At 40.4% G+C, this 26,768-nt stretch overlaps 4 protein-coding genes across 4 annotated transcripts; 2 read left to right on the top strand and 2 right to left on the bottom strand.

Annotated features, from left to right (window-relative positions):
* The first annotated feature begins 932 nt into the window (after window positions 1-932).
* LOC149594024 (uncharacterized) lies at window positions 933-1,907 on the top strand. Its single transcript, XM_089861664.1, has 3 exons — window positions 933-1,135; window positions 1,220-1,673; window positions 1,743-1,907. Exons 1-3 carry the CDS (start codon window positions 933-935, stop codon window positions 1,905-1,907), a joined length of 822 nt encoding a protein of 273 aa, XP_089717790.1.
* Window positions 1,908-11,627: 9,720 nt separating this feature from the next.
* On the top strand, window positions 11,628-16,177 carry LOC149594025 (uncharacterized). The gene is made up of 3 exons (XM_089861637.1): window positions 11,628-13,479; window positions 13,552-15,538; window positions 15,612-16,177. Exons 1-3 carry the CDS (start codon window positions 11,740-11,742, stop codon window positions 16,076-16,078), a joined length of 4,194 nt encoding a protein of 1,397 aa, XP_089717763.1. The 5' UTR covers window positions 11,628-11,739; the 3' UTR covers window positions 16,079-16,177.
* A 754-nt stretch (window positions 16,178-16,931) lies between these two features.
* Window positions 16,932-18,329, bottom strand: LOC149594026 (uncharacterized protein F54H12.2-like). The gene is made up of 2 exons (XM_089861665.1): window positions 17,552-18,329; window positions 16,932-17,362 (listed from the first exon to the last, which is right to left on the bottom strand). The coding sequence occupies exons 1-2, from the start codon at window positions 18,327-18,329 to the stop codon at window positions 16,932-16,934; spliced, it is 1,209 nt and encodes a 402-aa protein (XP_089717791.1).
* A 1,333-nt stretch (window positions 18,330-19,662) lies between these two features.
* LOC149594027 (uncharacterized) lies at window positions 19,663-20,733 on the bottom strand. The gene has a single exon (XM_089861666.1). The coding sequence runs from the start codon at window positions 20,731-20,733 to the stop codon at window positions 19,663-19,665; it is 1,071 nt and encodes a 356-aa protein (XP_089717792.1).
* Between the last annotated feature and the right edge of the window lie 6,035 nt (window positions 20,734-26,768).

Genomic DNA, 26,768 nt, shown 5'->3' on the forward strand with positions numbered 1-26,768 from the left:
AAAGGGTTTTTAAATGTCCCCGTTGCGCAAAAACAATAGATATGGGGAAACGCAAGTCACCTCACAACTGCGGGGAAGTCTATTGCGTCATCTGCAATAAATTCAACCCACACCCCCACTATTGTTTCATGCAGGTTACCGACTCTAAAGCCCACCCCGCGGCTAAAAAAGCTAAGACCCATCCTTCGGTTGATCCAAAAGATCCTACGCGTACAAATTATGTCTTGAGGGAAAGCATGCCTCTTTTAGAATCTTACGCGCCAGACAGGCTAACCGAAAAACAACGCTCGGTTTTAATTTCATGGTACAACGAACAAGTTGAAGCCAAAAAAGGTTTCAACTATGTTGAAGAATTGATACATTATTGCCGTTTGGACGTTAGGATTTTAAGAGAGGGGTGCTTAAAGTACAGGGAGATTTTTGAGAAGATTGCGGACGTTAACCCCTTTAACACTGCCGTGACAATTGCCGGGCTCTGCAATGCCGTTTTCAGGAAGGACCACCTAGCGCCAAATTCAATTGGAATTGTTCCACCTCACGGCTAAAGTAGCCATCGAGTGGTTGAGGTGGGAAGCTGTTATGTACGCGCTCTATAAAAAATCAATTGGCCTATTATAAGTCTATTAGCTGATAACAATATTGTATAAATAGCAAGCCAACCTTTGTAACACCATCAGTTATCGACGAGTCTCCTAGTAGCTTAGATCCTGTATTGTATTTTAATCATATCGACAATAAACTATGATTAAGTTATTTTAACAGTTGTTTCATTATTAATTGAACACAACACATTGGCGACGGAGGCGAGATGCATTAAGTAACCGTACAAGTAACAAGCACTTCCCGATTTACGACGCTATCACTGCCACGCAAGAAGATTCCCAGAAGAAACCAGGCTCATCACGACAGAGACAACAAGTTCCAGAGAAACTATGTCAATCACTAGTCAATTCGGTCAATTCGACGAAGAAACGGAGTCATGGACGCTTTATACGGAAAGGCTGGGTCAATACTTCATAGCAAATAGCATAACTGAGGACGCAAAAAAGAAGGCGGTGTTATTGACTGTCATTGGATCAAAAACATACGCTACCATACGGAACATAGTCGGACCAAGCAGACCTACAGACAAGACGTAGGACGAACTGATCAAAGCCCTCACTGATTACTTTAATCCTGTACCATCGGAGATTGTAGAACGATTCGTCTTCAACTCCAGAAATCGACAACCAGGCGAGACCATAGCGAAATATATCTCCGAGCTGCGACGTATTAGCGAATTTTGCAATTACGGAACTTCATTGGACAGCATGTTAAGGGATCGCTTGGTATGTGGATGTAACGACGATTCATTACAGAAGAGACTACTAGCCGAGGACAACCTTACTCTCACCAAGGCTATGTCCATAGCACAGGCCATGGAACAGGCAACAAATAATGCTTGCGTCATGAGAAGTCAAGGAGGCACACGTCAAGTCGAGCCAGTACAGGCGGTAGCGATACTCTCGAAGAAGAAACGTCCTAACCGAAACAATAAACCCGGCCAGAAGAATCAGAATGGAGACTCTAGAAGCGAACAATCATGCACGCGATGCAACGGAGATGGACATTCTCCAGCCACGTGTCCATTTAAAACTGCAACTTGTCATCACTGCCGGAAAAAGGGACACAATGCGAGAGCCTGCCGTAGCAGTCGTCCAAAACGGAACGAGACGCAAACCAATCAGATCATTGATGACTAGGCTACGCATCCGGAATATGATGTATTCGCATTGACAAGTACATCCGATGAAAACGAAGTCTACCAACTACCTTCCAGACAACAAGATGATGCTGCACCAGAGCCATATCGGATCAACTGCACGATTAACGGCGTTGACGTCAGAATGGAGGTGGACACCGGCTGAGCCTTTACACTAATGCCGAATCACCAAGCCCTGGGTATCATCAAGAAGGACGACCTAAAGAAGTCGAGCGTAGAATTGAAATCATTTTCCGGACACAAGATCGAGGTGGTTGGAGTCAGTCACGTGAAGGTGTCCTATCATTCAAAAACCGAGATTCTGCCAATCATAGTGTATCAGGGCAAAGGACCGACGCTATGTGGGCGATCCTGTACGTCTTCTAGCCTTCCGATATTAAATCAATCATAATAGCATTACAAAGAACAAATTAAGGAATAAAATTATATTTATTTCGAGTTACATTTCAAGTTTTTTGATTGGTTCTTTCATAATTTAAAAAACGTAATAAGGTATGGAATATATTACAACAATTGGATCTAACTTTCATGTCGCAAAAGTTCTTGAATAAACATTTCAATTATAGCTTTCTCGAGATTAACACGTTTAATTCTTAGTACAATATCGTCATTCGGAGTAAGTGTTGTTGGTATGGGTTGGGTTGGCGGAATGACTTTTTCTTTCTCCCACTCTTCTTGAGGGACATCTCTGTACTTTCTGTTTGGTGGCATGTCTTTAGTCAATGGGTTTAGGCATGTTATTTGTTGGTAATCCTTGAAGTAATGGACAGTCTGCCTTGAATTTCTGATGCTCCTCGAAAACATGATCGTTAGGTTCCCATCCACGTAGCGTTAAGTCACAAAAATGGCATTTAACAGCGTCCGTCCCCGAACTTAAATAGTAAACCCATGACGGGCTAGTTCTGACGGTTTTACAAACGTACTCGCAAATGCACCAAACGTTTCTAGACGGGTAATTTCTCGATTCATCTTATCCTGGCGGTGTCTAACAATCAAATGAGGTCCGGACCAAATCAGACGCTATTTATATCCCAAATAAGGGGATGAAAGGTTAGATTGTAATGGATGCTGTTACTAAGCAGACGTTAATTCGCGAAGCTCTTTCAAAGCCAGGGAAAATACTGGCCGTTACTTTCATCCTAGTAACTGTATTTTTAGTTGAATTTGCATTTTGGTATTTTAAAAATATTACTTTAATTTCGGGTACCGCAACAAAGACATAACATGTTGAGACTTGTCAGGATAATGCCTTCGGGGCAAACACCTGGAATCAATTAAATGTTTCGTGGTAGGAAGAGTCACCAACTAACAAAGCAATAAATTCGAAAATAGATTTCATTCATAACAATACAACTGATTCGACCATACCCCAAAACCCATTAAAACACGTCTTTATAGTAAAAATAAAAACGGATGGGGATAAATTCTTTTGTTCAAGTTCTGTCCCTTTTTATGGCCATAGATCCGTCTGACCATGGTTACGTATAAATAAAAAGCCGATGGAATGTCTTAACACGTTGGTGTGAGTCATAAATCACTCAGATTCCATTGATAACAATACAACTGGTTTAGCTACGCCCCCTTTTAAGGTCCTATTGGGGTGGGCAATAAAGGACAATAAAAAAAGAAAAGCATCAGTCAATATACCCGCAGGCTAATTATCAACCCCGCACTCTCAAGAAAATCACGCAATAAAGACCTGCCGTAAGAATGTCCACCAAAGTAGGAGGTCGTGTTTTAGTTTACCGCATGAACGCCCGTGTTAGACTCGGGGCTGAATGCTCGGCGGTGTTTGGAGTAAATGGGTACGAGCCAAGCCTGCTTTTGACAAAAAAGGATGAGACTATTGTCAACATCTCGGAAGACGTTTTGAAGGAATTTATGGAGGAGTGGACGGAGATCTATTCAGCTATGGAAAGTGGCGACTGGGGTAATTATCGTTACTTGAACTTGAAAATAAAAATAACCGTTATGGAGGGGAGTATAGTATTAGACGATGGTAGCGTATTCACTCTAACAAAGGCCGAGGCAGGGAAACTGAACGAGAAATTTAGTTTTATGAGATTTCACTTCAAGCTTTTAAATGATCAAGCCGAAGTTATTAAATGCATGTACGAAGCTATTGTAAAACGCATGAATGATATATATCAAAATTATTATGTAAGTCGCGGTACTATGTCGCACAATGATTGGGACCGTGTAAAAAATTTCCTAGCAGCGTGTATAGTTCCTTCGAGCATTTTCGAAGATTTTTGTAACTTAGTTCGTGACAAAAACTTGACGCGTAAGCTACAATTATATAATTTATTCTACATTTGCTTAAATAACGACGCTTACATTCGCGAATTAATTGGAATTGATTGTGTTCATTAAAGGTTTTTGACTAAAATTCTGATTCATAATTATAATAAGCCTAGAATAACCTATCATAAGCCTATCCTTTTCAGGATCTACAATAGCATAAGCCTACAATAGCATAAGCCTATCCCTCCAGGAATCATCCAAGTGACGTCATAAAAAATTAGCCGTGACGTCATCAAGAAAACCACCACCAGGTGGCTCAACAATACAAATTTCCCGCCAAAACCATCACGTCATCAATTCCCCCCATCTTGTCCCCCTCCCCCTCAATTCCCCCCCCATCTCCCCCACCCCAAGGATGGCTTTATAACCCAGGTTTAACCCCCCCCTGAAAGAGGGGAAAGAAGGGGGGTAAAACCTGGGTTATAAGGCCGTCCTTACTCTCTTCTGCCTGTACTAATAACAAAACTGAATTTGAAACATCAAATATATTAATATAAGGAAGTTCTTTTAAGTTTCAAATTCACTTTACGACTCGAATAAAATATTTTGACTTGTGAAAAAGGTTCGAGTAAGCAACATCACATTTACTTGATACTGGAATTAAGAAATTGTGACGGCTCGAACTTGCTATGAAACCGAAAAGTCAAGTCTCACACCCGTAGGCGTATTTTGACTTTATAGGTGTGGATTTTCATTGTCTTGTTGAATTACACTCTTTGGAAACTCATCTTTGCGATTGCAAAACAATTCGTGCCGCAACTACCCCGGGCGTTCCTTGATGTCTTTAATGTTTTGGAGAACAAATGCGAAACTATCAAGAACATTGTATTGTCCATCTATTTTATGGGTTGTTTCATTTTAGTGAAAACTTTAAAGCCAACCTTTCGACCAAACTCACCGTGGACATTGATCGCAACATAAATAACTTAAACGATATCTTAAAATATCCCGACATGCCCATTTTATTTGAACCTAATGACTTTGAACTCTATCATTTCATTGAGGTAAAATGTCGCTTTTTGATAAGCGCATTCTTATTTGTTCGGTTCCCTGAACTGGAGATAAAGTCTGACAGAGAAAATGGTGACTTTGATACTCATTAAATATTACGGAAATAGTTAGGTTCTAGAGGTAGAGAAAATACTCGTTTGTTGATGCAATGATTTCTGCTTCCAACGGCCACCCGAAATGCTTTTAAACAACATATAAATACAGGGTATTTTTGAAAAGTACATCAATAATGAAGGAACGTGTTTTTTGGGCCTTTGAGTGGAAAGTATCAAAGAACATGTGGTGTACAACATTTGCTTACGGAGATTTGGCCCCCAACAACAATGTAGAGTGCGACTTTAATCCAAGTAACCAGCTTGTTTAGAGATTTTGGACAATTTCAATAGCCTTCAATCTAAAAACGTTTTGTACCTTTGCTCAGCAGAAAGGTATAAAATGTATAGATGTATGCCTTCGACGGTAATGTTGTTTCATGGTGCTTGATAATCTCCCAGCATCCATTGCATTCGAACAATTTTTGAATTTATTTTTGTGCGGTAATTAGTTAGCTAAACACCATGAAACTTGGGATTGGCTTAACATTCTCGTCGTAGGCATGCTTCTACACATTTCATAACTTTACGCAGATAAGGTACTAAATGTTTTTAGATTGAAGGCTATTGAAATTGTCTAATAGTTCAAACAAGGTGGATACTCGGTTTAAAGTCGTACTCTACATTGTTGGATTTTTCTTTGCTATAGGGGTCAATGTTTGGGGATATATCTTCGTAACCCTATGTTGTGCACCCCATGTTCATTGATATTTTCCAGTCAGTTGGGCCCAATAACCACGCTATTTCATTATTGATGGACTTTTCAAAAATCTGTCGAGGGATGGTCCGTGAAATACGTCACACTCCAAAGGTAGGCGGGAGTTTCTAAATTTCTGATAGGTCCAAGACAAATGGGTGACGTCACATTTAACATTAATTTTGTTACGAAATCATTAAGAGTGCGAATGGCTCTCTTTCGTTACAGAATGAATATACACCGTGGAATCAATCTCTAAAATTAATTATCAACATTTATGTTCCATCATGATAGAGTGGGCTATGCTTAAACTCCAGCTCTTTATTCGCCAATAGTATTAGCGAGGATGAATCGGATCCCCCTTTCGATTGAAATGGTTACACCGTTTCTTTCCCACATTTTTGAAATCTGAATTCCACGCTCGATTAGACTAAGGTGTTCGTGTGAAAATGTCGACCCCAATACTTTGTTAGAAAAAACCGACACATTTTTTCGGTCAATATAAGGCGAGTAATTAAGACGTGTCCCCATTGAATTACAAATCATGAAAAATAATAAAGTTATTTAAGAACGAGTAATGATATCCTTGCCATGATTATGGCTTGACACCCGCTAGATCCGAGGGGCTGGTCACTAAGTGTGGTCGTTGTACACGACGGTACATTGGAAAGTGATTACGGGTAATCTATAAAACCCTGCCCATCACAGTGCTAAAATTATTTCGCGTAATCCGTAGCCGGTGAACAAGAAGCACGTACAAAGTAGCGAGAGGTTGTGACGTATCAAATGTAGGATGAGTTATGACCAAGTAACTCAAAAGTACGGAGGCGGAAATTCATTGATAGTGGCGACAGTTTATTTCGATATCCGACTTTAAATTCATAAATTCGCGCATCATGCTAACTTTCCATCAACTTTAAACTAGGTAGAAATTTTCAACCTAGTCTTAAGTTGATTTTATGATTGATATGAATGACTACAATTCAAACTCACCTTTTATCAGCGCACTAATGAAAGGCTCTTTGAAGAAAACGAGCGAAGATTAGAAAAATTGCACGAAAACAGGGGACTACCTCAACTTACCGTTTTCAACAAAGGAAAGGCACTCATTTTGGGCTCTCTTTCTTATTTGGAATTTATTTGCCATCGATCGCACACTTTGGAAAAGCCCTTACATTACGGAAAAAACACTTTCTTACCGAACTTTGCATATTTTTTTATGTCAACCAATGCAACCACTTTCATGAAAAACGTCATGAACATAAGGTAATGTATTCTGCTAGTTACCTAAAGAGACAATAAGAACCTTTTGTTTCGTTGGGCTCTCCAAAACCTTTACTGCACTTCAAGCCTAAACGAAAACAAAAATAATTTTTGTTTCTATTGAACCTATAAAGACATAGAACATTTACTGTTATTCTGCGTGGATAATTTTCGAGTGCGGATAAAGATAAAATGACGTAGAATATGGATAGAGCTTTACCAGTGCAGAAGAATGTTTTCATCGAAGATATTACCATGTAGATGGCGCCACGATTCGCGCGGAAACACAGGTATTTAAAAAAGGAGGGAGAAGAGCATGAAGTTGAAAAAATCGAGACCTTTGCTTTAATTTTTTTCACATTAATTAATCCAATCATATCAAACTTATTAATACTGAAAACTGTCATTGTAGACAAAGACGGGAAAGTCTAAAAGATAAATGTAGAAAATTAATTGCCTGAAGTACAGATCTTCAAATTTTCACTCTTGACAAATTTTTAAAACATCAATTATTTGAAAAAAAAGTGAGCATTGCATTTTATTTTCTCTTAAAAACTTACAATTAGGTTGAGAAATCGGCCCTATAAAGAGAATAAAATGGGCAAAAAATTGTTAAGAGCTGATAAATTATAAATCGTATGAAAAATTAACAAAACGTATTCGTCAATAGTGAAGATTTCGAAAGTTTAGAAAATAAACGTGTTGTATAGCTCTCACAGATCACGAACACTACAGATATTTTCGACATTAAAAATACCTCACAATGAAAAGGCCTATGTTATTTTCCGCTTCGCAGTATTTCCAATTTTAAAATATTAAATGTAAAATCATCAAGCTAATGTTTTCAGATATCAGATCAGTCCTAAAGCAAATGTTAAACGAAAGTAAAACCAATTATCCCTTAAAAAATTGCCATTTTGAAGTTGCCATTTTAATAGAACTACGATTGAGAGCAAAATATTTTGATAATATTGTTAAAAAATATTTTGGGTAAATGAAACTTTGGTGAAAAAAGTAAGATCAGAATTTTTTCAAATAATTGATGTTATTTAATTATGTCTTCAAAAGTGAAAATTTGAATATCTGTACTTCAGGCAATTTTCCACACTTATCTTTTAGACTTTCCCGTCTTCGTCTACAACGACAGTTTTTATTAATATCTGTACTTCAGTCTTAATTATAATTATAATTGTTTGGAAACCATAGGAGAGAAAGTCTTAGGGCGTTGTGCGTACATCGCTGATCTAGCTCAATTACCAGCAGTCGGTAATCTAGCTTAATTACCAGCAGTCGGTAATCTAGCTTATTACCAGCAGTAGGTAATCTAGCTTAATTACCAGCAGTCGGTAATCTAGCTTAATTACCAGCAGTCGGTAATCTAGCTTAATTACCAGCAGTCGGTAATCTAGCTTAATTACCAGCAGTAAGTAATCTAGCTTAATTACCAGCAGTCGGTAATCTAGCTTAATTACCAGCAGTCGCTAAACTAGCTTAATTACCAGCAGTCGGTAGGGTACCTTAATTATCAGCAGTCGGTGATCTAGCTAACTTACTTTAGTTATGCGTAAGGGCGTTTTATTCGCGGTGAAACGACTACCTAACCCATACCACTAAAAAGTCGTGTGTTCCACAGTTTCTGGGTAAACCACTCAATTCAAAGTATGTATTTAAAACTATGAAAAACAATACTTGTACGTAATTGTTTTTAAAGAAACTTCAAAAGGCACCAATTTAATGTTCAACCTTTGATCTAAAACCGTTTTCAGACCTATCGAGCATATAGTTCTCAAAAAATGGTCGAGAAACTTCGGCTATCACAGCAGATTTTTCTCATGTTATTCATTCGTACGGGAAAATTCCCGGTTTTTCGTCGAAATCTGTGATTTATTTTGTGGAAATGAAAACCACTTTATTTTCTGGAAGAAAAACTATTGCAATGATCTCTTTCAAATTTTAACCACATTTTAGGGTGTCGGATTGTAGTACAATCGAAATTTTCAAAATTTGTAAACATAATACTAAAATATAGCCAATCAAAAAACTACCCTTATACATTAAAGTCAGTATCAAGTCTTATCTAAGAGAGCTACCAAGATCTACGAGATTAGAAAAGCGTATACGAGAGAGAAAAAAATTCGGAAAGCAACATACTTAATCATGGTTGGAGTTTCGACGATACTGTCATCCTCTATCGTGAAAAAGCAGATGAGTGCGGATTTAACTCGGGCCGGTTCAGTTCGGATAGACATTCCTTTCCACCACGGTTTTGCCCAGTGGAAACCGAACACAGGTGGATAAAAATTGCCTTACCTTCTTTTCATTTTTAGCGAAATTCTTGACGCAAAGAAATTTGCCCAGTGAAAACCGAGTGTAAAAGAACTCAATTCCGCGGTGTTTATGACCACTAGAAATCGGGAATTACCAGAGAGCAGGTTTTCAGTCCTAGATTCGTAGTAGGTTTCGCAAAACATTTGCACCTCTACTGATCATGTTTTGGAAAAGGCTCACAGGCAAAAAAGATGACGGTTCAGTAGATAGAAAATGACAGTTTAACCGGTGAGACGCCACCGTTGCCGCTGATGACGCTGTTGGCGCCTGACATTAAGTTGGTGCCGTTGTCGCTGTTGGCGCCTGACACCAAGTTGGTGCCGTTGTCGCTGTTGCCGCCGTTGCCGCTGTTGGCGCCTGACACCAAGATGGAGTCCTCACGCCAGATTTTTCGGCGGGGAAAACCAGGGGAAAGCTTGACACCATGTTGACTTTGTGAATGGCGTGGAAATTTTCAATTTCGGCGGGGAAACCAGGGGAAAGCTTGACACCATGTTGACTTTGTGAATGGCGTGGAAATTTTCAGGGATAATTCCATGACGTGGCCGGAGAAATTAAGAAAATCAGGCGTCATGTTAACTTTTGGCGTTGTGGTCGGTGATGAAATATACATGATAGGACGTGTGATAGGATGGTATAAAAGACGGGGTAGGTTTAAAGATAAGGTACAACTCTCCAAGCCTTTCTCCAAGACGACGTATATTGACACTTTGCGACTTTCCAGGACATTTGAAAAATGTAAGTACAATTCATTTTTACTTTAAATCTTAGTGTTATAGTTAAACCCATTACCCTCTTAACATATTTAATGTATCTTTTCAGGGATAACACCCACATGTTTGAGCTTTCCCACACCAAATCATGCAGCATTACACCGGACTGCAAGGTTAGACTCGGAATGACCGACGAGTCCACTGGAATCTCGCTGAGTGAAGCTGAATACCTTCAACTTTACAATATGCGTGATGTGGTCAACAATTTCTTCGAGAGGGATGATGTCGAACCCAGCACCCACTTCTTCGATGGATCGGAGGAGAGACGCATTCAACTCGTTACCTATCAGGAGAGGAAAATGCTGAACATCAGACAGATGGTACGGGGTAAGGGGGCGGACTACGCAAACCTCTACCCAACCAAGACGGGATTCGCCATAGGCCCATATTTATGGGAAAAATTGCTGGGAGTACACGTTCAAATAATAACGTTCATCGCCGAGGCAAAAAGGGTGGATGCACTCATCAGGGAAACAGTCACCCAACAGCTGACCGAATTCATCGCTGGCAGCTGTAATGGATGTCTTATCGACCACCCCTCGCAACTGGAACATGACTGTATCATGGAGGAATGGAAGGACCGAGTGGACATGCATTATTGTAACGCCGTGTCGAATTTAAATTTAGAATTAATACTTAACTCCCTTAATAATAAAACATTTCTAAGTACTACATTCTGTAAGCAAATGCTTTCCGCGAATGTGTTGAATGCTAAACAATATTTACAGAATCCTGAATAAAATATGATTGAATGTAATGTGTTTCTAATTAATGTATGTAGGTTTATATAATATTTTAAGCACATTTTTAATTATTGGTAAGCCTATTTTAAATCTTATCATCATATTTTCTCTCAAACCGATAAAAAGCATCATAGTTTTAACTGATAAGGGGTTAAATTTTCCATGGGGTGAACAAATTAGTTTAGAAAGGCAGATATTCCGTATTGATTTTAAAAATTTTTTTTTACAATTTCTTTCGATGAGTAAGTAAATGTTTCCCCTAAACGTCGCACAAATATCGGAAGATGGTAATCTTATTTTCAACAGACAGATATTGCGAAGATATCAATCCCTCTTCCCACGCGCATGTTCAAGTATCAGATAAAAAGTATGGAAACGTTCCTCTAATCATGTCTGGTAAGCAATAGTGCAAAACGGTTTTATTGATTGGAAAAATTGTAGAAATTGGTAAAACCATGGGAGAAACCCATTTCAGTGCATTAATCATGCATTCTACGACTAAAGTAAACTGGAAAACAGTATAAAAGCGCCTCCCCCCTATACGCTAGAAGATACTTTGTCTTTAGACTATGAAGTTCCCACCGAAATTCTAGAGCTGCTCCCAAAAAGTATTTTTAAATACTCTACCCTCCGAAAGGACATCGAAATTGAATGCACAAGGTAAGATTTTTTTTTACGATTCACTTCATTAGAAACGCAGTATTTTGTAGAGGGTATAGTTCTATTATTATTTTTCCTCCTGAAATGATAGAATCAACCGTTTAAAATGGTGATGTGCGATATATGCGGACGTAAATATATTCAAAACAAGGATCTTTTAAGACATAAGCGGGAAAAGCATCAAGGGGTTCATTTCCCATGCACCGTTTGTCCGTCTACATTTACTAGACGTGCTACTTTACAGAAGCATTTAGCTTCCCATAATTCCCCCACTCAACGGCGGGTTAAAAAACAAAAAGTTACGCACCCCTCCCCAATTCCGATTGCCGTCGCCTCGACCTCGACGTATAACGCCCCTCCCGTGCCGGGTGTCTACTCTCTGTCTGACGACGCTAGTGGAGCGCGGTCCATTCCTCTCCCAGACGAACTAGGCGAGCTGTCCGAAGGAGGGAACCAAGCCTTGCCTGATCCGATGGACCAGGAAGATGTTCCATCTCCTTTGCATGTTGCTCGTGAGGTGACGAACGTTCCTTATCAAGACTCGCTGGATGACCTGAACGACGAGAAAAACCAAGCCTTGCACGCCTTGATGGACCGAGAAGAGAGTACCATTCTTAAAGGAGGGAATCAACCCGAGAACATCACGTCGACCGACACCTCGCCCGGTAAAGTGTCCTGCTACATTTGCTTCAAACGGTTCGACAACCAAGACGAATTGAATGCCCATGTTCCGGAACACTTTTACGACCCGGACGAACTGCCTGACCTGACAAGTCAAGACAATCAAGACATTCATAACCTGATGGATAGAGAAGAGAAGGAGGATCCCGTACCCGATGAACCTCCTCCCGACGAACTGGAAGAGCTAAACGTATTGGCTAACGCAATCTTCTGCGCCAGATTTACACCCGCAAGGGTGGAAACTGACGTAGATCGGTATATTCAGAGACATAGATTAGCTATAGAAAACTATCTAAGAAACAAACTAGCATCGGATAAAGGTATAAAGTGGTACCTAACAGTTCGCGTTCGTTACACGCGCGAGCTAGGAAATTCAGAACAGGATGTGGAATGTCTAATATACCATAGAACACGGAACCTTATTATTTTAAATCCGGGTATTATTCCGGAACAAATTGACTTGGGAGTACTAACTTTACGTCGCTTAATGGAAGAATTTGAGGGAAGAGGTAGTGGTTGGACTCTCGATAGAATTTTATTTTTACAAGTTAATATAATAGCTTATATGCCACTACACGGGGGTACGTATTTCGCAACCCCTAAAAAGTTAGCTTCTAAACTGGCCATTCTTAACATTAAAAACACGGACAATAAATGCTTCCTGTGGTCAGTCTTAGCGCATTTACACCCCGTCAACAGCAGAAATCACCCCAATGACGTCGAAAAGTACGTGAGATACCAAGATGAACTAGAAACATCGGCAATCACATTCCCCGTTGAAATAAAGGAGGATGCGTTAAAAAAGTTCGAGCGAGATAACAATCTATCGATCAATATTTTCGGCTATGAAAACGAGATATTTCCGCTGCGTGTAAGTTCGAACAGGGTGGACGTACCTCGTCAGGTAGACCTGTTGTTATTAACAGAGGGGGAAAAGAAGCACTTTTGTTTAATTCGAAGCTTGAGCCAACTCATGTCGGATTTAACGAAACATGACGGAAGAGCCTATTATTGCCGTTACTGCCTTCACCGATTCTCCGGTACTAATGCCGAACAGAACCACAAGGAACACGTTAAAGAGTGTAGTATATATGGCCCCCAGAAAATTCGCATGCCGGTAAAGGAACCCATCCTAGAATTTAAAAACATCGCCTGGGAGCAAAATGTAAGTAACTTTAACTATCACGTTAAGAAAAAATGCTGATATTAATACGTTTCCTATTTTCTATTTCGTCAGGTTAAATTCGTCATTTACGCCGATTTTGAGTCAGTTCTCGAAAAAATACATAGGTGTGATCCGGACGTCAACCTCTCTTCAACCACCAAAACCTCGCAGCACATTGCCTGCGGATACAGCTACGTCATTGTTGGACATGATGGAACAGTGTCGAAACCCGTTACGTGCCGGGGCATGGATGCTGCTGAAAGTTTTTTACAAAAACTTCTACTCGAAGATGAAATTATCCAGAGAAAACTTAAGGACAACACGCCCATGAATCTGACTGACCAGGAAGTAGCGGATTTCGTTTCGGCTCAGGTTTGTTACATATGCGGGAAAAAGTTCACCCCTGATAACCACAAAGTGAGGGATCACGATCACACGAATGGAGCCTACAGGGGTGCGGCCCATAATTCGTGTAACCTCAAATTGAAGACGCCGAACTTTGTTCCCGTCTTTATGCATAATCTATCCCGATACGACTCCCATCTCATAATGGACAAAATTGGACTAATTAAGGACCGGGATATCAAGTGCATACCCACCAATTCCGAAACCTACATATCGTTTTCTTTGGGCAGTCTACGCTTTTTAGATTCAATCAGGTTCATGCCAGCTTCTCTCGAGTTTCTAGTCTTCAACTTGAGTCGAGGAGGAGCGGACAAGTTTAAATGCTTAAACTCTGTCTTCAAACCCGAGGAGGTGACGTACCTGTTGAGGAAGCAGGTATACCCTTACGATTACTTTGACGATGAGAGGAAATTCGGCGAGACGGAGTTGCCACCTAAAGAAGACTTTTTCAACACCTTGACTGATGAAGGGGTTAGTGACGAGGATTATTCCCATGCTCAAAAGGTTTGGGAGGAATTCCGAATCGCTAACCTCGGTGAGTACCACGATTTGTATGTGCAAACCGACGTTCTACTCTTAGCGGATGTATTTGAGAACTTCCGGGCTATGTGTTTAGAGTACTACAAGCTAGACTGCGCCCACGCCTTTACCGGTCCCGGGTTCGCTTGGCAAAGTGCTCTACGTATGACCGGGGTAAAATTGGAACTATTCCTTGATCCGGACATGCATCTATTCATTGAGAAAGGAATTAGAGGGGGTGTATCTCTTATTACACATAGGTTAGCGGTAGCCAATAATAAGGATCTCCCCGAAACCTACGACCCTGCCAAACCTAGTTCCTACATCACTTATTTAGAATGTAATAACCTTTTCGGAACTTTCATGTGCCACCACCTGCCTATGGGAGGCTTTCGATGGTTGCACCCGTGTCAGGATTACACTCGAGAAATTATTCTTAACCATCCCGACGACGATTCCCAGGGATTTATTTTAGAAGTAGATCTCGAATATCCTGATAATTTACACGAGGAACATAATTGCTATCCCCTAGCCCCTGAAAAGCGAGTTGTTAAAGTGGACGAACTATCACCCTTTTCGGTAGATCAATTAAACAAACTAAATCTTAAGATAAAAGATAGCCTCCCTAAACTAATACCGACGCTTTACAATAGAGAGAAATATGTCCTACACTACCGGAACCTTAAGTTCTATCTCTCATTAGGGATGAAATTGGGGAAAATCCATAAAATTCTCACTTTTGAACAGGGGGCGTGGTTAAAACCCTTCATAGAATTTAATACAGAGAAGAGGAAGCTAGCGGTCAACGCTTTTGAAAAAGACTTTTTCAAGCTTTGTAACAACTCTGTGTTTGGGAAAACCATGGAGAATATCCGCAACCGTATAAATTTAGATCTCGTACAAACTAGGGAACGCGCCATTAAAAAAGCAAGTTCACCTACATTCCAAAGATTTACCGTATTCAAAAACGACTTGGTCGGGATTCACGCACTGCATAAGGTCTTAACCTTAGATAGACCCATTTACACAGGGTTCGCTATCTTAGATTTGTCAAAGTTGATTATGTACGACTTTCATTATAATACTATAAGAGCAAGATACGAAAAAGACGCTAAACTTCTTTTCACGGATACTGGTAAGTGTTAAATCATGTTTTTCGCGCTTTATCCCCTAACCGCAACTAAAGTTTTTTTTCCAACTCATTATAGACTCGCTGACCTACGAGATATTCACCGATGACTTGCCCAGGGACTTTGCCGAGAACAAGGATATGTTTGACTTCTCAGACTACCCTCGAGACCATCCATTGTTCAGCGAGGAAAATAAGAAAGTCCTTGGGAAGTTTAAAGACGAACTCAATGGGACACCTATCCAGGAGTTCTGCGGGTTAAGGCCTAAGATGTACTCCATACTGTCTGCGAAGGGAGAAAAGAAAACGGCTAAAGGAATCTGTCGCAGAGTAGTCCAGAAGAAGATACGCCACGCCGAATATAAGGCGTGTCTATTACAGCGGGAACTCACCGTAGAGGAAGTGAAAAGAATCGTCAGCCTAAAACATGAGTTTTTTTCCATAAGACAGACGAAACTTGCCTTGAACCCGTGCGATGATAAACGTTACATCATCGACGGTGTATCAACTTACGCGCTGGGACATTGTAAAATTAGGGATCTATAAAAGAGAGTTTTCCTCCGTGGCATAGCCCGGTTTCTCTCTTGAATTATTTTTGAATTGTGTAACTTAAATATCTTAATAAATAACTTAGAATTGTTTAAATGTCTTTCTTGTAAATTTATATAAACTTGATCACTTTTTTTCTTTCTTTTTTTTTAATAAATTTTTGAATGTTGTTGAAAATAAAATAAATATGTTAAAGTATTCTTATTCGAATTTTTCCTACTCTTTCAATTTTTCATGTACGAGGAGGGGAGAGGGGCCAGGCCTCCCCGCGAGACGGCGCGCGCGCTTGCGAATTAATCCGCGCGGGGAAATATTTAAATCCCGCGCGCGTGCGAGGCGCGTGGTTATCTGTAAAAAAATATTCAAGACTCTGTATTTGTTTTAAAAAAACTTTATTGAAAATCTCTTATACATAAATTCCGATATCATTTTATCATTCGTATCTTTATCAGTTTTAAACTTTGAACAAATATCATACAATTTAATACCTCTACATCTGAACAAAGAAAAATAAATACAATATCCACCACAAGTATTGGAGAAATCTCCTTGAAACTGCTTTGAATTAAAAGTTACAGTAAGACTATTACGTTCCACGAAATCATTAAATTCAAACATGTCGGGAGGGTTTCCGAAACTGTCGAAAAACTCTGTATTTTGTCGACTTGAAAAATATATACAAGTCCAATGCAAACCTTCGGTTTTTGACGAGCCAGTATTTACAATATAGAGTGAAGGGAAAATTTTACTTTCCGGGGTAGCTGGTCTGCGGCATAAACACCTCGAAACAGATCTTTGGTGAATTCATCCCTTTGCATAATTTTAGTTATTTGCAGTGTGTCCATTTTTTTTAATTGTAATCGTAAATAACAGTTCTATTTTTATCAATCTCGATCAAATTCTGAAACTCGGAGTAATATAAAACTGTGATAGTCTTGGGTAAGTCCTTGGCGAATTTTAATTCCAATCGCAAGTTACCATTCCTTATCAATTGAAATTGAGAAGTTGAACTACTGAGGTCGGCGCTTAAATCAAAAGCAAATATGCAATTCCCATTGGGGAATTCCTCCCGTGAAATGTAATTTCCCTCGTCCAATAACCATTGAGAGGTTTGAGTAAAGAGATTAGTATAAGATCTCATATATTGACCACCAGAAAAGTTCGGGGTAAGAGGTTTATGAGGGACGCTAGCTCCGTCAAGGTACAAGGCAATATGATTTAAATCAAAATGTTGAAAATTAAACGGGGACTTTTTGTATTCACCCAAATAAGCATTCTGGTCTACAAGAGCGAAAAGAACTCTTTTAGGTAGTTGACCCATGAATGCATTGTAAAGGCGTTAGATAAGTGGCAATAAATCGCAAGATGACTTGGTCCAATTAGCTAGCTGAACTTATAATGTACATTTATTTATTTATAAATTATCTCTAACGCATATTTTGGTACCACTGTTAATTGAAAAAGAGTTACATTCCGTGCGAATAATTGGGTATTTCATAGTTGCCAGTTCCAGACATTTGGCATGCGCTATAAGTACTTCCGAGGGTAATTTTACTTTGCGAACATGAAGAGATGCCAACTCGTAAACTACTTTCCATTTAACCACCCCTTCCGCGTGTATGCAGAATTCATTCGGACTTTTAACAAACTTGAATTTAAGATTCGTCATATTTGGAATATATCTAGGTTGTTGACAAAGATCCAAGTGTACAGTTCCGACCATATCTATTGTTCCTTTTCTAGCAAAGGCCGCTCGTGTTTTAAACCCATTGTTCTCATCCAACTCGTCAAATTTTCCATCCGTGTCTTTGTAAAACATGGAACTAGTAAGAAAACTAGTTTTGGCCGGTCCTCCGAATGTCACCGCCGTTTGAAACATGGCCTTGTATGGGTAGTTTTGCGGTGAAGGTGTAACCGATCTCTCTTGCGCCGAAAGGTGTACTTCGCTGAAAAGACTATGCAGGAAATTATTTACCGGTCCCACTTTATCAGCAGCGGCTGGAATTGTAGTCCCATCAGCCGGGTTAACATTCCTGACTTGGAGATGTAGTAAAGTCTTGGACAAGTCCAAATACGCGTCGGAACTACCAGCTACGGTAAACGTGATTGTCGAATTTTCGTTAATGTTCGATATTGGGCTGTATTCGACCCATTCTCCACTCAGAATACTGGTATTGGTAAGGGGTACGTCGAAAAGTTCGACTTCGCTACTGATTGACCCATGCGAACCAGGGTGGACATGTGTCATTATATTTTTTTAGGTAAAAATATCTGGATGTTTAAAGGATGTTGCTTTCCTCTTCCCTGTCACGACTGAACTGACGAGTGATCTAGACCTACGCTTCCTTTTATTACCATTCCCCGTCATTTTTCGGATTTCTTCCGCCGCACTAAGGGCGACGTCTTTAGCCGCGGCTTTTCCATGAGATTTTACAGATGCTTTTACAGGAATCCCGCTAGCTACGTCAGTCACGACCTTCGCACATGTGTTCAAAAACTTTTTTCCGAGGTATGTGGCACCCCTTTTGAGTAGGTGCATAGCCCGTCGAAAGGCCGATGAAATCAGGTTTCCCAGTCCGTAGCCGTGTTGCACCGGCAGTCCCCTGTATACTGCCAAAGAATTACCAATTTGGGAATGAAAGTGTTTATAATAATCAAATTTCCCACCATGTCCGATCTGGTTTAAAAAGTGTTGATCGTAGTCCGATTGGTTAAAGGACATATTTGATTTGACGATGTTCTTCATCTAACACTTCAAGTGTGAATGATATTCGAGTCCGTTTACCTTTTAATTTATAACGGTGACCACATCCTACGTGGTCTAAAATGTAGCGTAACGTGAACTCTCCCTCTAGCGAACTCTATGGGAGTACCGAGCTCACTCATTATGTTAACTTCAATTGACTGGAAAGTATTGCAGGCGAGGGGGAGGTAGTGTGGTCTAGGAAAATCTTTGTCTACCGTTTCTCCGTCATTACCCTGCACGCTAACGATTCTGAGTAGAGGTATGTATACATCCCCCACGGGTCTACTCTCGACCACGTCGCTATAAACAAAGAGTGAATGAACTCCTGCGTCGAGGTCAAAGGGGTACTTAGCTATGGTAGACTGAGAAAAAGTCGTGAATTCTGTGGAATCTCTCGAAAATCCAAGAATAACAGCTAACTCCCCCGGTATAGTTAACAAATAATCCTCTTTGAGAGAAATTTGTACTCTTCGTATGCGTTTTATGTAACTAAAGGAATACTTGAGCTGGGCGGGAATTGAAGGTTCACGCGAAATAACGCCTGACACGTCATCCTCGACGTAGTTAAGTTGCTCGATAAGGTCCTGGATATTACCATAATATCCAGCGGGTAACTCTATAATTGTAGAATATACTACTTTACCATTACTCACGAGTATAAGAGAGCATGTCTTACTCAAATTATCCCAAGTGTGCGGGTAGCTAATTTCCGCTAAGCCTACTTCGTAAAATCCTTCCAATTTTACGGGTTCAGGGAGGTATGTCCTGAATTTACTTCTCGTATTGTTGGGAAAATACCTCATCGACGAGTCGGAAGGTAAAGTGATGTAAAAGCTCATACTATATCTATTTCCTGAACCCAACTGTCAAAAGACGGAGAGTATCCTTTCCAACGTACTAGCTTCTCTAACGTCCCGTCGGGTCTGCGACGTTTCCTCAAGATCTTTTCTATTTTAAACACGCTAGAATTTAGGTCTTTACCCACTTTCTGTAATTTTTCCTTGTAAAAAATACCGGTAATTGGTTCCGAACTCAAATCCTGGATCTTATTCACCGGTGGACTGCGGGGTAATCTCTCCACCACTTTGAAAAGTTCTTCCGACCACGTGGGCAAGTAACCCTTCTCGAAAATATTCTTATGTTTACTTATCCGAACTACGTCACCAATATCGAAAGGATACTTTAATGGTGGAGAGAAGTCTATATCCCCGTAAAGGTTTTCCCATACCCGTCTGGATGTTTCGGGCGTGACCTCAACAGGTTTACACTTTATGGATCGATGATAATTGTTATTATAAGCTTGAACCATGTCTTTAAGAGCGTCATTGTACTTATGGGTATTGTTTTCCGTGAAATACCGGTACATGCGACTTTTTAGAGTTCTGTTGAACCTTTCAACTATCGTAGCTTTCTGTTCGGAATCCGGGGCAAAGAACTCAATCCCCCTTCTTTTCAACTCTCTCTGAACATCCCTGCATATGAACTCATTTCCGTGGTCACTTTGCACTCGCTTTGGCGATCGACCAGAATCTAGAATAGCCTTAAAAGCCCTAAGGATGGTCGGTCCTTTCTTGTCCTTGGTAGCCACCACAAAGGCGTATTTACTGAAAACGTCAATGCAGCATAGAAGGTATCTGAACCCTTTATTGTGACGAGTTAAGCTTTTCAAATCAGCTAAGTCAATCTGCCACTGCTCATCAATCCCATAAACTATTGTCCTATTTCTCTTAAAGTTTTTTCTAGCATTCCTGTGTAATGTATACGTATCTTGGGTTTTTAAAAATGTCTCTACGTCTTTTACCGTAACCTTTAACCCATCTTCTTTAGCCGCTCGGTATAGCCCGAGAACACTCCCGTAGGAACCCGGGTCAGAAACCTTGGAATAAATCTCTTTTAGTCTATCCATTAAGGGTGCGGTTTGTTACACTACTATAATGCCAGAAGAGAAAGTCGCTAACTTCTATAATTAGGAATATAACAATTACTAAAACTACAGTTAAAATTTTAGGTGATTTAAAAAATGTGTCTACTAGGCTGGCTAACGCCACAAAAGTACCCACCTGGTTATCACAACCTTCCATGTCGGGTTACTTAAAATGAATGAAATGTTGAATGTAAATGAAACGTATTTTATTAAAAAAACAAATGCTACAAGCTTATCCAATTTCTGAAACCTTCACCAGTCTGGGATGGGAAATAATAATCCTCCTTCACCTTCTCCACTTTTTCTTTCTCCACTTTTTCTTTCTTCGTTTCACTTTTTTCAGGTGGGGGTAGGTCTGTTTTTCTAATTTTAATTAATGCTCGCGGTACATTAGCCTCATATAAAAGTTTGTAAAACTGTGAGGCGCCAATGACGAGCGACCGTTTTTTAGAACTCGCCGCAGTATAAGCCAATAAATCAATTATATTGGAACCGACGATTTTACGATTCTCATATAGTAATTCCCCGGCGTGTGTCCATCTTATTTTTGATATATGGTCTATCCATTTATACAAGTTCAAACAATCTACTGCACTATAGGAGGGGACCGAAGAGACGATTTCAGAACTCAAATTCTGGTTTTTCGCTGGTTTCACTTTCTTCTTTTTCGCCGTTTTACTAATTTCCCTCGAAAGTACCTGGTTATATCTTAATAATTTGTCAGTATCGTTTAATTTAGCATCGTTAATAATAGATTTCAACTTATCATCCTTCTCTAACTCCATCGAAGTGTCGACTTTGAAACCGCTATTTGAATTTAACCTATTATACGTGTCTTCAGAAATTAATAACATTTTTCGTGCCATTCTATTTTATTGCGCGACTTATAGCCGCACCTGCCACTGAGCTGATGATAGATAGTAAGGGTCCAAGGAGTAAAGGGATGAAGCCCCCTTTTTGAATTAGTATTTTCTTCTTTTTTGAATTAGGGATTTTCGACGTAACTCGTCTTATGGCGTGTCGATGTTTCTTCAACCGCCGCTTCTCGTTTTCTGAAAGAGGGACATTACCCTGTAGGATATTTATACAACACTCGGTAATAGATTTTATAGCTTCTTTATTAGCATATTTTATTGCGGCATTTCTCTGACACCCATTACATTTTGATATATAATTTAAAAAATTTAAATGTTCGCGTACTCTCTCCGATGGAGCCATGTGCCTAGCCTCGCGGCTTTCACCAGGGTGCAGTTGTTGTCGTTCCGGTGGTACGTGCAGGCTTTGGGGGTCTCGCAGTCCTCGATGGTGGTCAGTTTCGGACACCCGTACTCCTCGGCGTTGGTAACGTCCACTCCCAAGACCCTGGATAGAACCAAAGCTTTCTCCGCCCCCTTCGTAACGAAGGATGATGCTTTCTGGCGAATGTACTCGCCTACTTCCTGCAGCGTTTCGTAGGGATAATCTCCCTCCTCGAAACTTAGGTCGCAAATGTTGCGAGACAGCCAGCGAACCTGTCTTTTATCCTTAATAGATAGTTCCGAGAATGGACATGGTGATTGGAAAATCCAGACGTCGTAGGCTGCCGTCTCCTTCAAGTACATTGAGAGCTCCTTAACGATCCATTCCCCCTTGACCCTGAAAATGTTCGCTTCCAGGATGGCCGTCATTTCGGTATGAATACCGCTGCTTGTTGCCCTGGAATTATACCTGTTCTTAATCTATGATTATCCGGGGTGTTGGCCTTAAGGTCTACAAAGAGATAACCGTAGGGTTCAGATGTCGCCTGTCTAAACGCGTCCACTACGTATTTGCTATTACCCGGTGAAATTTGTCTCGAAATATTAACAATGGCGGATTGATCACGCGGTGTTTTAAATATGACCAAGTAATGGGCGTTAAGGTTCAGGGTACGTATTTCCTTTCCAGGGTAATATAGATTCTGCATTAAAATTAGAACAGAAGTGTTTCTATGGTGGGAACCTCTAATGAAAAGATTTGTCACATCCTTATTATTCGCTATTTCACATAATAGATCGTCTAGTATAACGAAATTCCTCACACTAGCATCTAAGGTGCTAACATCCAATAATCCCTCGTGGAATTCCAAATTCGGGGTATGGGATAGTATGGTACTAAAAAGATTCGACTGATATTCCGTGTAACACCAAATTATTCTTTCTGGGGTAGGTGAAATACATATATCTCTATGCTTAATTAACTCTCCTACAAAAACACTCATCCCACATCCCGTGACCCCGGCTACGAGTCCGGTAAATGGGTGTTTCATACTTAAATCCATATCGATAAATGAGGAAAAAATGAACCGAACACTGATAATATATCCTAGGGGGAAACTGGCAAGGTTTAACTGAGATGTTAAAAAAGAAAATTAGTACTTACAATTTGACTGATTCCATTTCTGTATGATGGGCTATGTATAACCAGTACAATTCAACGTCTTGTAGTAAGGCTTGGAGAGTTGTACCTTATCTTTAAACCTACCCTGTCTTTTATACCATCCTATCACGCGTCCTATCATGTATATTTCAGTCACGACGCCAAAAGTTAACATGACGCCTGATTTTCTTAATTTCTCCGGCCACGTCATGGAATTATCCCTGAAAATTTCCACGCCATTCACAAAGTCAACATGGTGTCAAGCTTTCCCCTGGTTTTCCCGCCGAAATTGAAAATTTCCACGCCATTCACAAGTCAACATGGTGTCAAGCTTTCCCCTGGTTTTCCCCGCCGAAAAATCTGGAGTGAGGACGCCATCTTGGTGTCAGGCGCCAACAGCGGCAACGGCGCCAACTTGGTGTCAGGCGCCAACAGCGGCAACAGCGTCATCAGCGGCAACGGCGGCATCTCACCGGTTAAACTGTCATTTTCTATCTACTCGGTTCAAACAGGAAAAAAAGAGCGCTATGGCGATGGCCCATCTGCGAGTATGAAACTCTCAGCGTACCTTGGCCACGCACCAACCCTACGATAGGCAATTTCTCATCAGAACCATTGTATTTGTATGGGGACTACCTTCTTTATAAAGACACAGGGGAATCCTAGAGGTTTCCGCACCGTACCAAAACACTGAGGATGCTGAGAGGACTGCTTTGTAGAGAAGCTACGTTATAGGTTGTGGGTACTTAAATCGGAGAGACAGAAAACATGCTAGCGTCGTGAATCAACTAAATTTTATTATGCTTTGTTATGTTATATACATTCAAGGTAAAAAAACTAAAATGCTAGAAGTTAATTTTTTAAATAAAAAACATTCGAACTTAAAAGTAAAAACTACATAGTTTTTTATTTCCCCACATTATTCTCCTTCCAGTGCTAACGTCGCGGTTTGAAAGGTTTTCCCGAACGGGTAAGATGGTCATCTGAGGATTTGTTGTCTGCAAATGTAACTTTCTTTAAGACTTTGGGCATAGTTGGTAGGGTCGTCACTATCGGGGATGCTGGCAACTGAACTTCTTGCTCGGGAAAAGCCGGTTTCAAGCGATCGATGGCTACGGTGTCCGTTCTGCCTTTAATACGTGACTTGAAATATTTCTCGTAACAGTCGAGCACTTTATAGGGACCATCTTATTTTGGTTGTAAAGGCTTTCGAACCATATCGATGCGAATCCAAACATGAGAGCAGTCTGATAGGTCTTTGTTTACGAAGACATATTGTGTATCTTGATTAGAAGCAGGTGTTGGACGGACGGATTCCATGATTGTGCGCAGTAAGCTAAAAAAGTCCTCAATATTTTGTCGTTGCGGAATTTGGTGGAAAAAATCTCCAGGCAGCTTGAGTGTTTCACCGTGGAGCGTTTCAGCAGCAGAAGATTGTAGATCCTCTTGAACCGGCGTGCGAAGCCCCAATAGAACCGGAGGTAACGTCTTGGTCCACTGGTTATTTCCATGTCTCTAAATGGTGAAACACATGGTGCTTTGGCTCTTGTAACGGTCCGGAGTGGCGAATGATCTCCGGAAATTCAGCGAGAACTTTATGGAATTCTGTAGTTTCGAAAATAGTGGTTATGTTTGTTGCAGGATGGCGGATAACTTTGCAGTAAGCTGACAGTGGGGGCAATTCTCTAACTTTTTAAGCGAGTTATCGCAAGTGATAACTATTGTCTAAAGGGTTGATGTCAACCTCGTGCCGTCTATGAGAGCGCGAATCTGAATAGCTATCATTTATGTGTGTCATCGAACCTTGAACGAAAAGCGGCGGATGTCTAGTGAATTCCGCTCGTGCTAATAAAACATGGTGGGCAAGTTTATTTATTTTACCGTCTTTGATTAAATAGCAAGCGATAACCTATCGACCAGGTTTAACCTTTTCGATAAGTTATCACTCGTGAATATTTAAGAAGGTAAAATTTTACTTTGCCCACCTTGTTTTTTAATTAGCACGAGGGGAACTCAGAGGCATCCGCCACTTTTCGTTCAAGGTTTGATGACACATAAATAATAGCCTATTCAGATCTCGCGTTCTCATAGAACACACGAGGTTAACATCAACCCTTTAAACGATAGTTATCACTTGCGATAACTCGCTTAAAAAGTTAGAGAATTTCCCCGAGTAACGTTTTACTGTCCACTAATTTCCTCGTTTTTAGGTCGGGTAAAAGATGGAAAGTAGATATAAAATCTGCTTCTATAATTGGTTTGCCGATATCTGCGATGACGAATGTCCATTTGAAAATTCTTCTAAGTCCCAGGTCAAGATGAAGAATTTTCGTTCCATAGGTGTTTATTTGTGTCCCATTTGCAGCAAATATCTTGAAATGGCATTTGAAATTGAATAGTTCTTGTTTGGTGGGTGGAATGACTGATATATCAGCGCCGGTGTCGAGTAAGTAATTAGGTTTCGAGGTTTAGTCGTATATGAAAAGGCGATGCGAGTTATGGCCATTGAAATCGGTCGTCGCCAAATCCGATCGGCCTTCTAGTTTTCCGGGTCCATTCGCTTGTGTGGGGATTGGTTCCGAGTCCATGCGAAAGGATCCTGACATTTGTTTGCTTTTTCACGTAATCGGAAGTGGTAAAAACAGAGCTTCCCTCTTGGATTGTAAGAACGGCCTCTAGATTGTGAACGGGTTTGTCCTCTGCCACGACGATCCCTGTCATGATACTGAGGACGACCCCTGGTGAATGAATCAAACTTTTGGTTCAATTCCTTGATTTGTTGAGCAAGGCGCCAAACAGATGGTGGATCTTCGGCCTCTGGGTTATTTGCCGTAACCGCTGATATTGTGGTTGGGCGGATGATCTCGACGATCTTGTCAGCTTGAGCGATGATTTTGTCAAGGTTACTTTCGTTGCTCATGACTAATATACCTCGGACTTGCTCAGGAAGTTGGTCCATGAACAATGATTTTATTATAGCATCATTGGCTTGTGAACCAGCTTGAAGACGCATCGTTTGTAGGAAGAGTTATGGCTTCTGGTCGCCGATTTGCATTCCGCTTAGTAGTTTGCGTAGCCTTTTTTCGTCCGTATCGCAGAATGAAGAGATTATTCACTTCTTTAAGGCTGTATAAGGATTTTCGGAATGCACTTTGATGATGTCAGCGACACAAGGAATGATGGTTTGCTCCAGGGATTGTTCTACGTAGCCGAATCTTGTTTGTTCAGTTGTGGTTCTGCTAATTCGGATTCTATCGTGGAGAACCAGAGGTCAGGATTGTCTTTCCAAAATAAAGGAAGCTTGACTGAGAGACGAGAAATTTTATGGCTTTCGGGCTTCTCCTCCTTGTTGAAGTCCTTAGTAGACATCTCTTGGTTAAGTCTCTCGTTTGGATACTTAATTTGTTCAGTTAGAGAAGTTTCCTCGCCGTCGCCGTCGTTCCCCAACATATCGTTCTCCGTGTATTGCTTTATTCTGGCGTAAAAAATAAACTAAATCTCGGGGTCACCAATTGTGGGCACTTAAATCGGAGAGAGAGAAAACTTGCTAGCGTCGTGAATCAACTAACTTTTATTATGCTTTGTTATATTATATATACATAATAAGTTAATTTTTTACA

Source organism: Phalangium opilio, unplaced genomic scaffold, assembly GCF_054372755.1.
Source record: "Phalangium opilio isolate 3A_F unplaced genomic scaffold, DU_Popi_V2 ptg000483l_1, whole genome shotgun sequence".
NCBI classification, from domain to species: domain Eukaryota; kingdom Metazoa; phylum Arthropoda; class Arachnida; order Opiliones; family Phalangiidae; genus Phalangium; species Phalangium opilio.

Excerpts from the sequence above, each read along its gene's own strand:
- LOC149594024 (XM_089861664.1), top strand. The coding sequence starts at position 933 with ATGTCAATCACTAGTCAATTCGGTCAATTCGACGAAGAAACGGAGTCA. Across the intron at positions 1,136-1,219 it reads AGCAGACCTACAGACAAGAC|AAATCGACAACCAGGCGAGA; the intron begins GTAGGACGAACT and ends CTTCAACTCCAG. Across the intron at positions 1,674-1,742 it reads GCCGGAAAAAGGGACACAAT|GCTACGCATCCGGAATATGA; the intron begins GCGAGAGCCTGC and ends ATTGATGACTAG.
- LOC149594025 (XM_089861637.1), top strand. The coding sequence starts at position 11,740 with ATGGTGATGTGCGATATATGCGGACGTAAATATATTCAAAACAAGGAT. Across the intron at positions 13,480-13,551 it reads ACATCGCCTGGGAGCAAAAT|GTTAAATTCGTCATTTACGC; the intron begins GTAAGTAACTTT and ends CTATTTCGTCAG. Across the intron at positions 15,539-15,611 it reads ACTTCTTTTCACGGATACTG|ACTCGCTGACCTACGAGATA; the intron begins GTAAGTGTTAAA and ends AACTCATTATAG.
- LOC149594026 (XM_089861665.1), bottom strand. The coding sequence starts at position 18,329 with ATGACACATGTCCACCCTGGTTCGCATGGGTCAATCAGTAGCGAAGTC. Across the intron at positions 17,363-17,551 it reads CCCAATTATTCGCACGGAAT|ACCAGAATGCTTATTTGGGT; the intron begins GTAACTCTTTTT and ends TCGCTCTTGTAG.
- LOC149594027 (XM_089861666.1), bottom strand. The coding sequence starts at position 20,733 with ATGGATAGACTAAAAGAGATTTATTCCAAGGTTTCTGACCCGGGTTCC.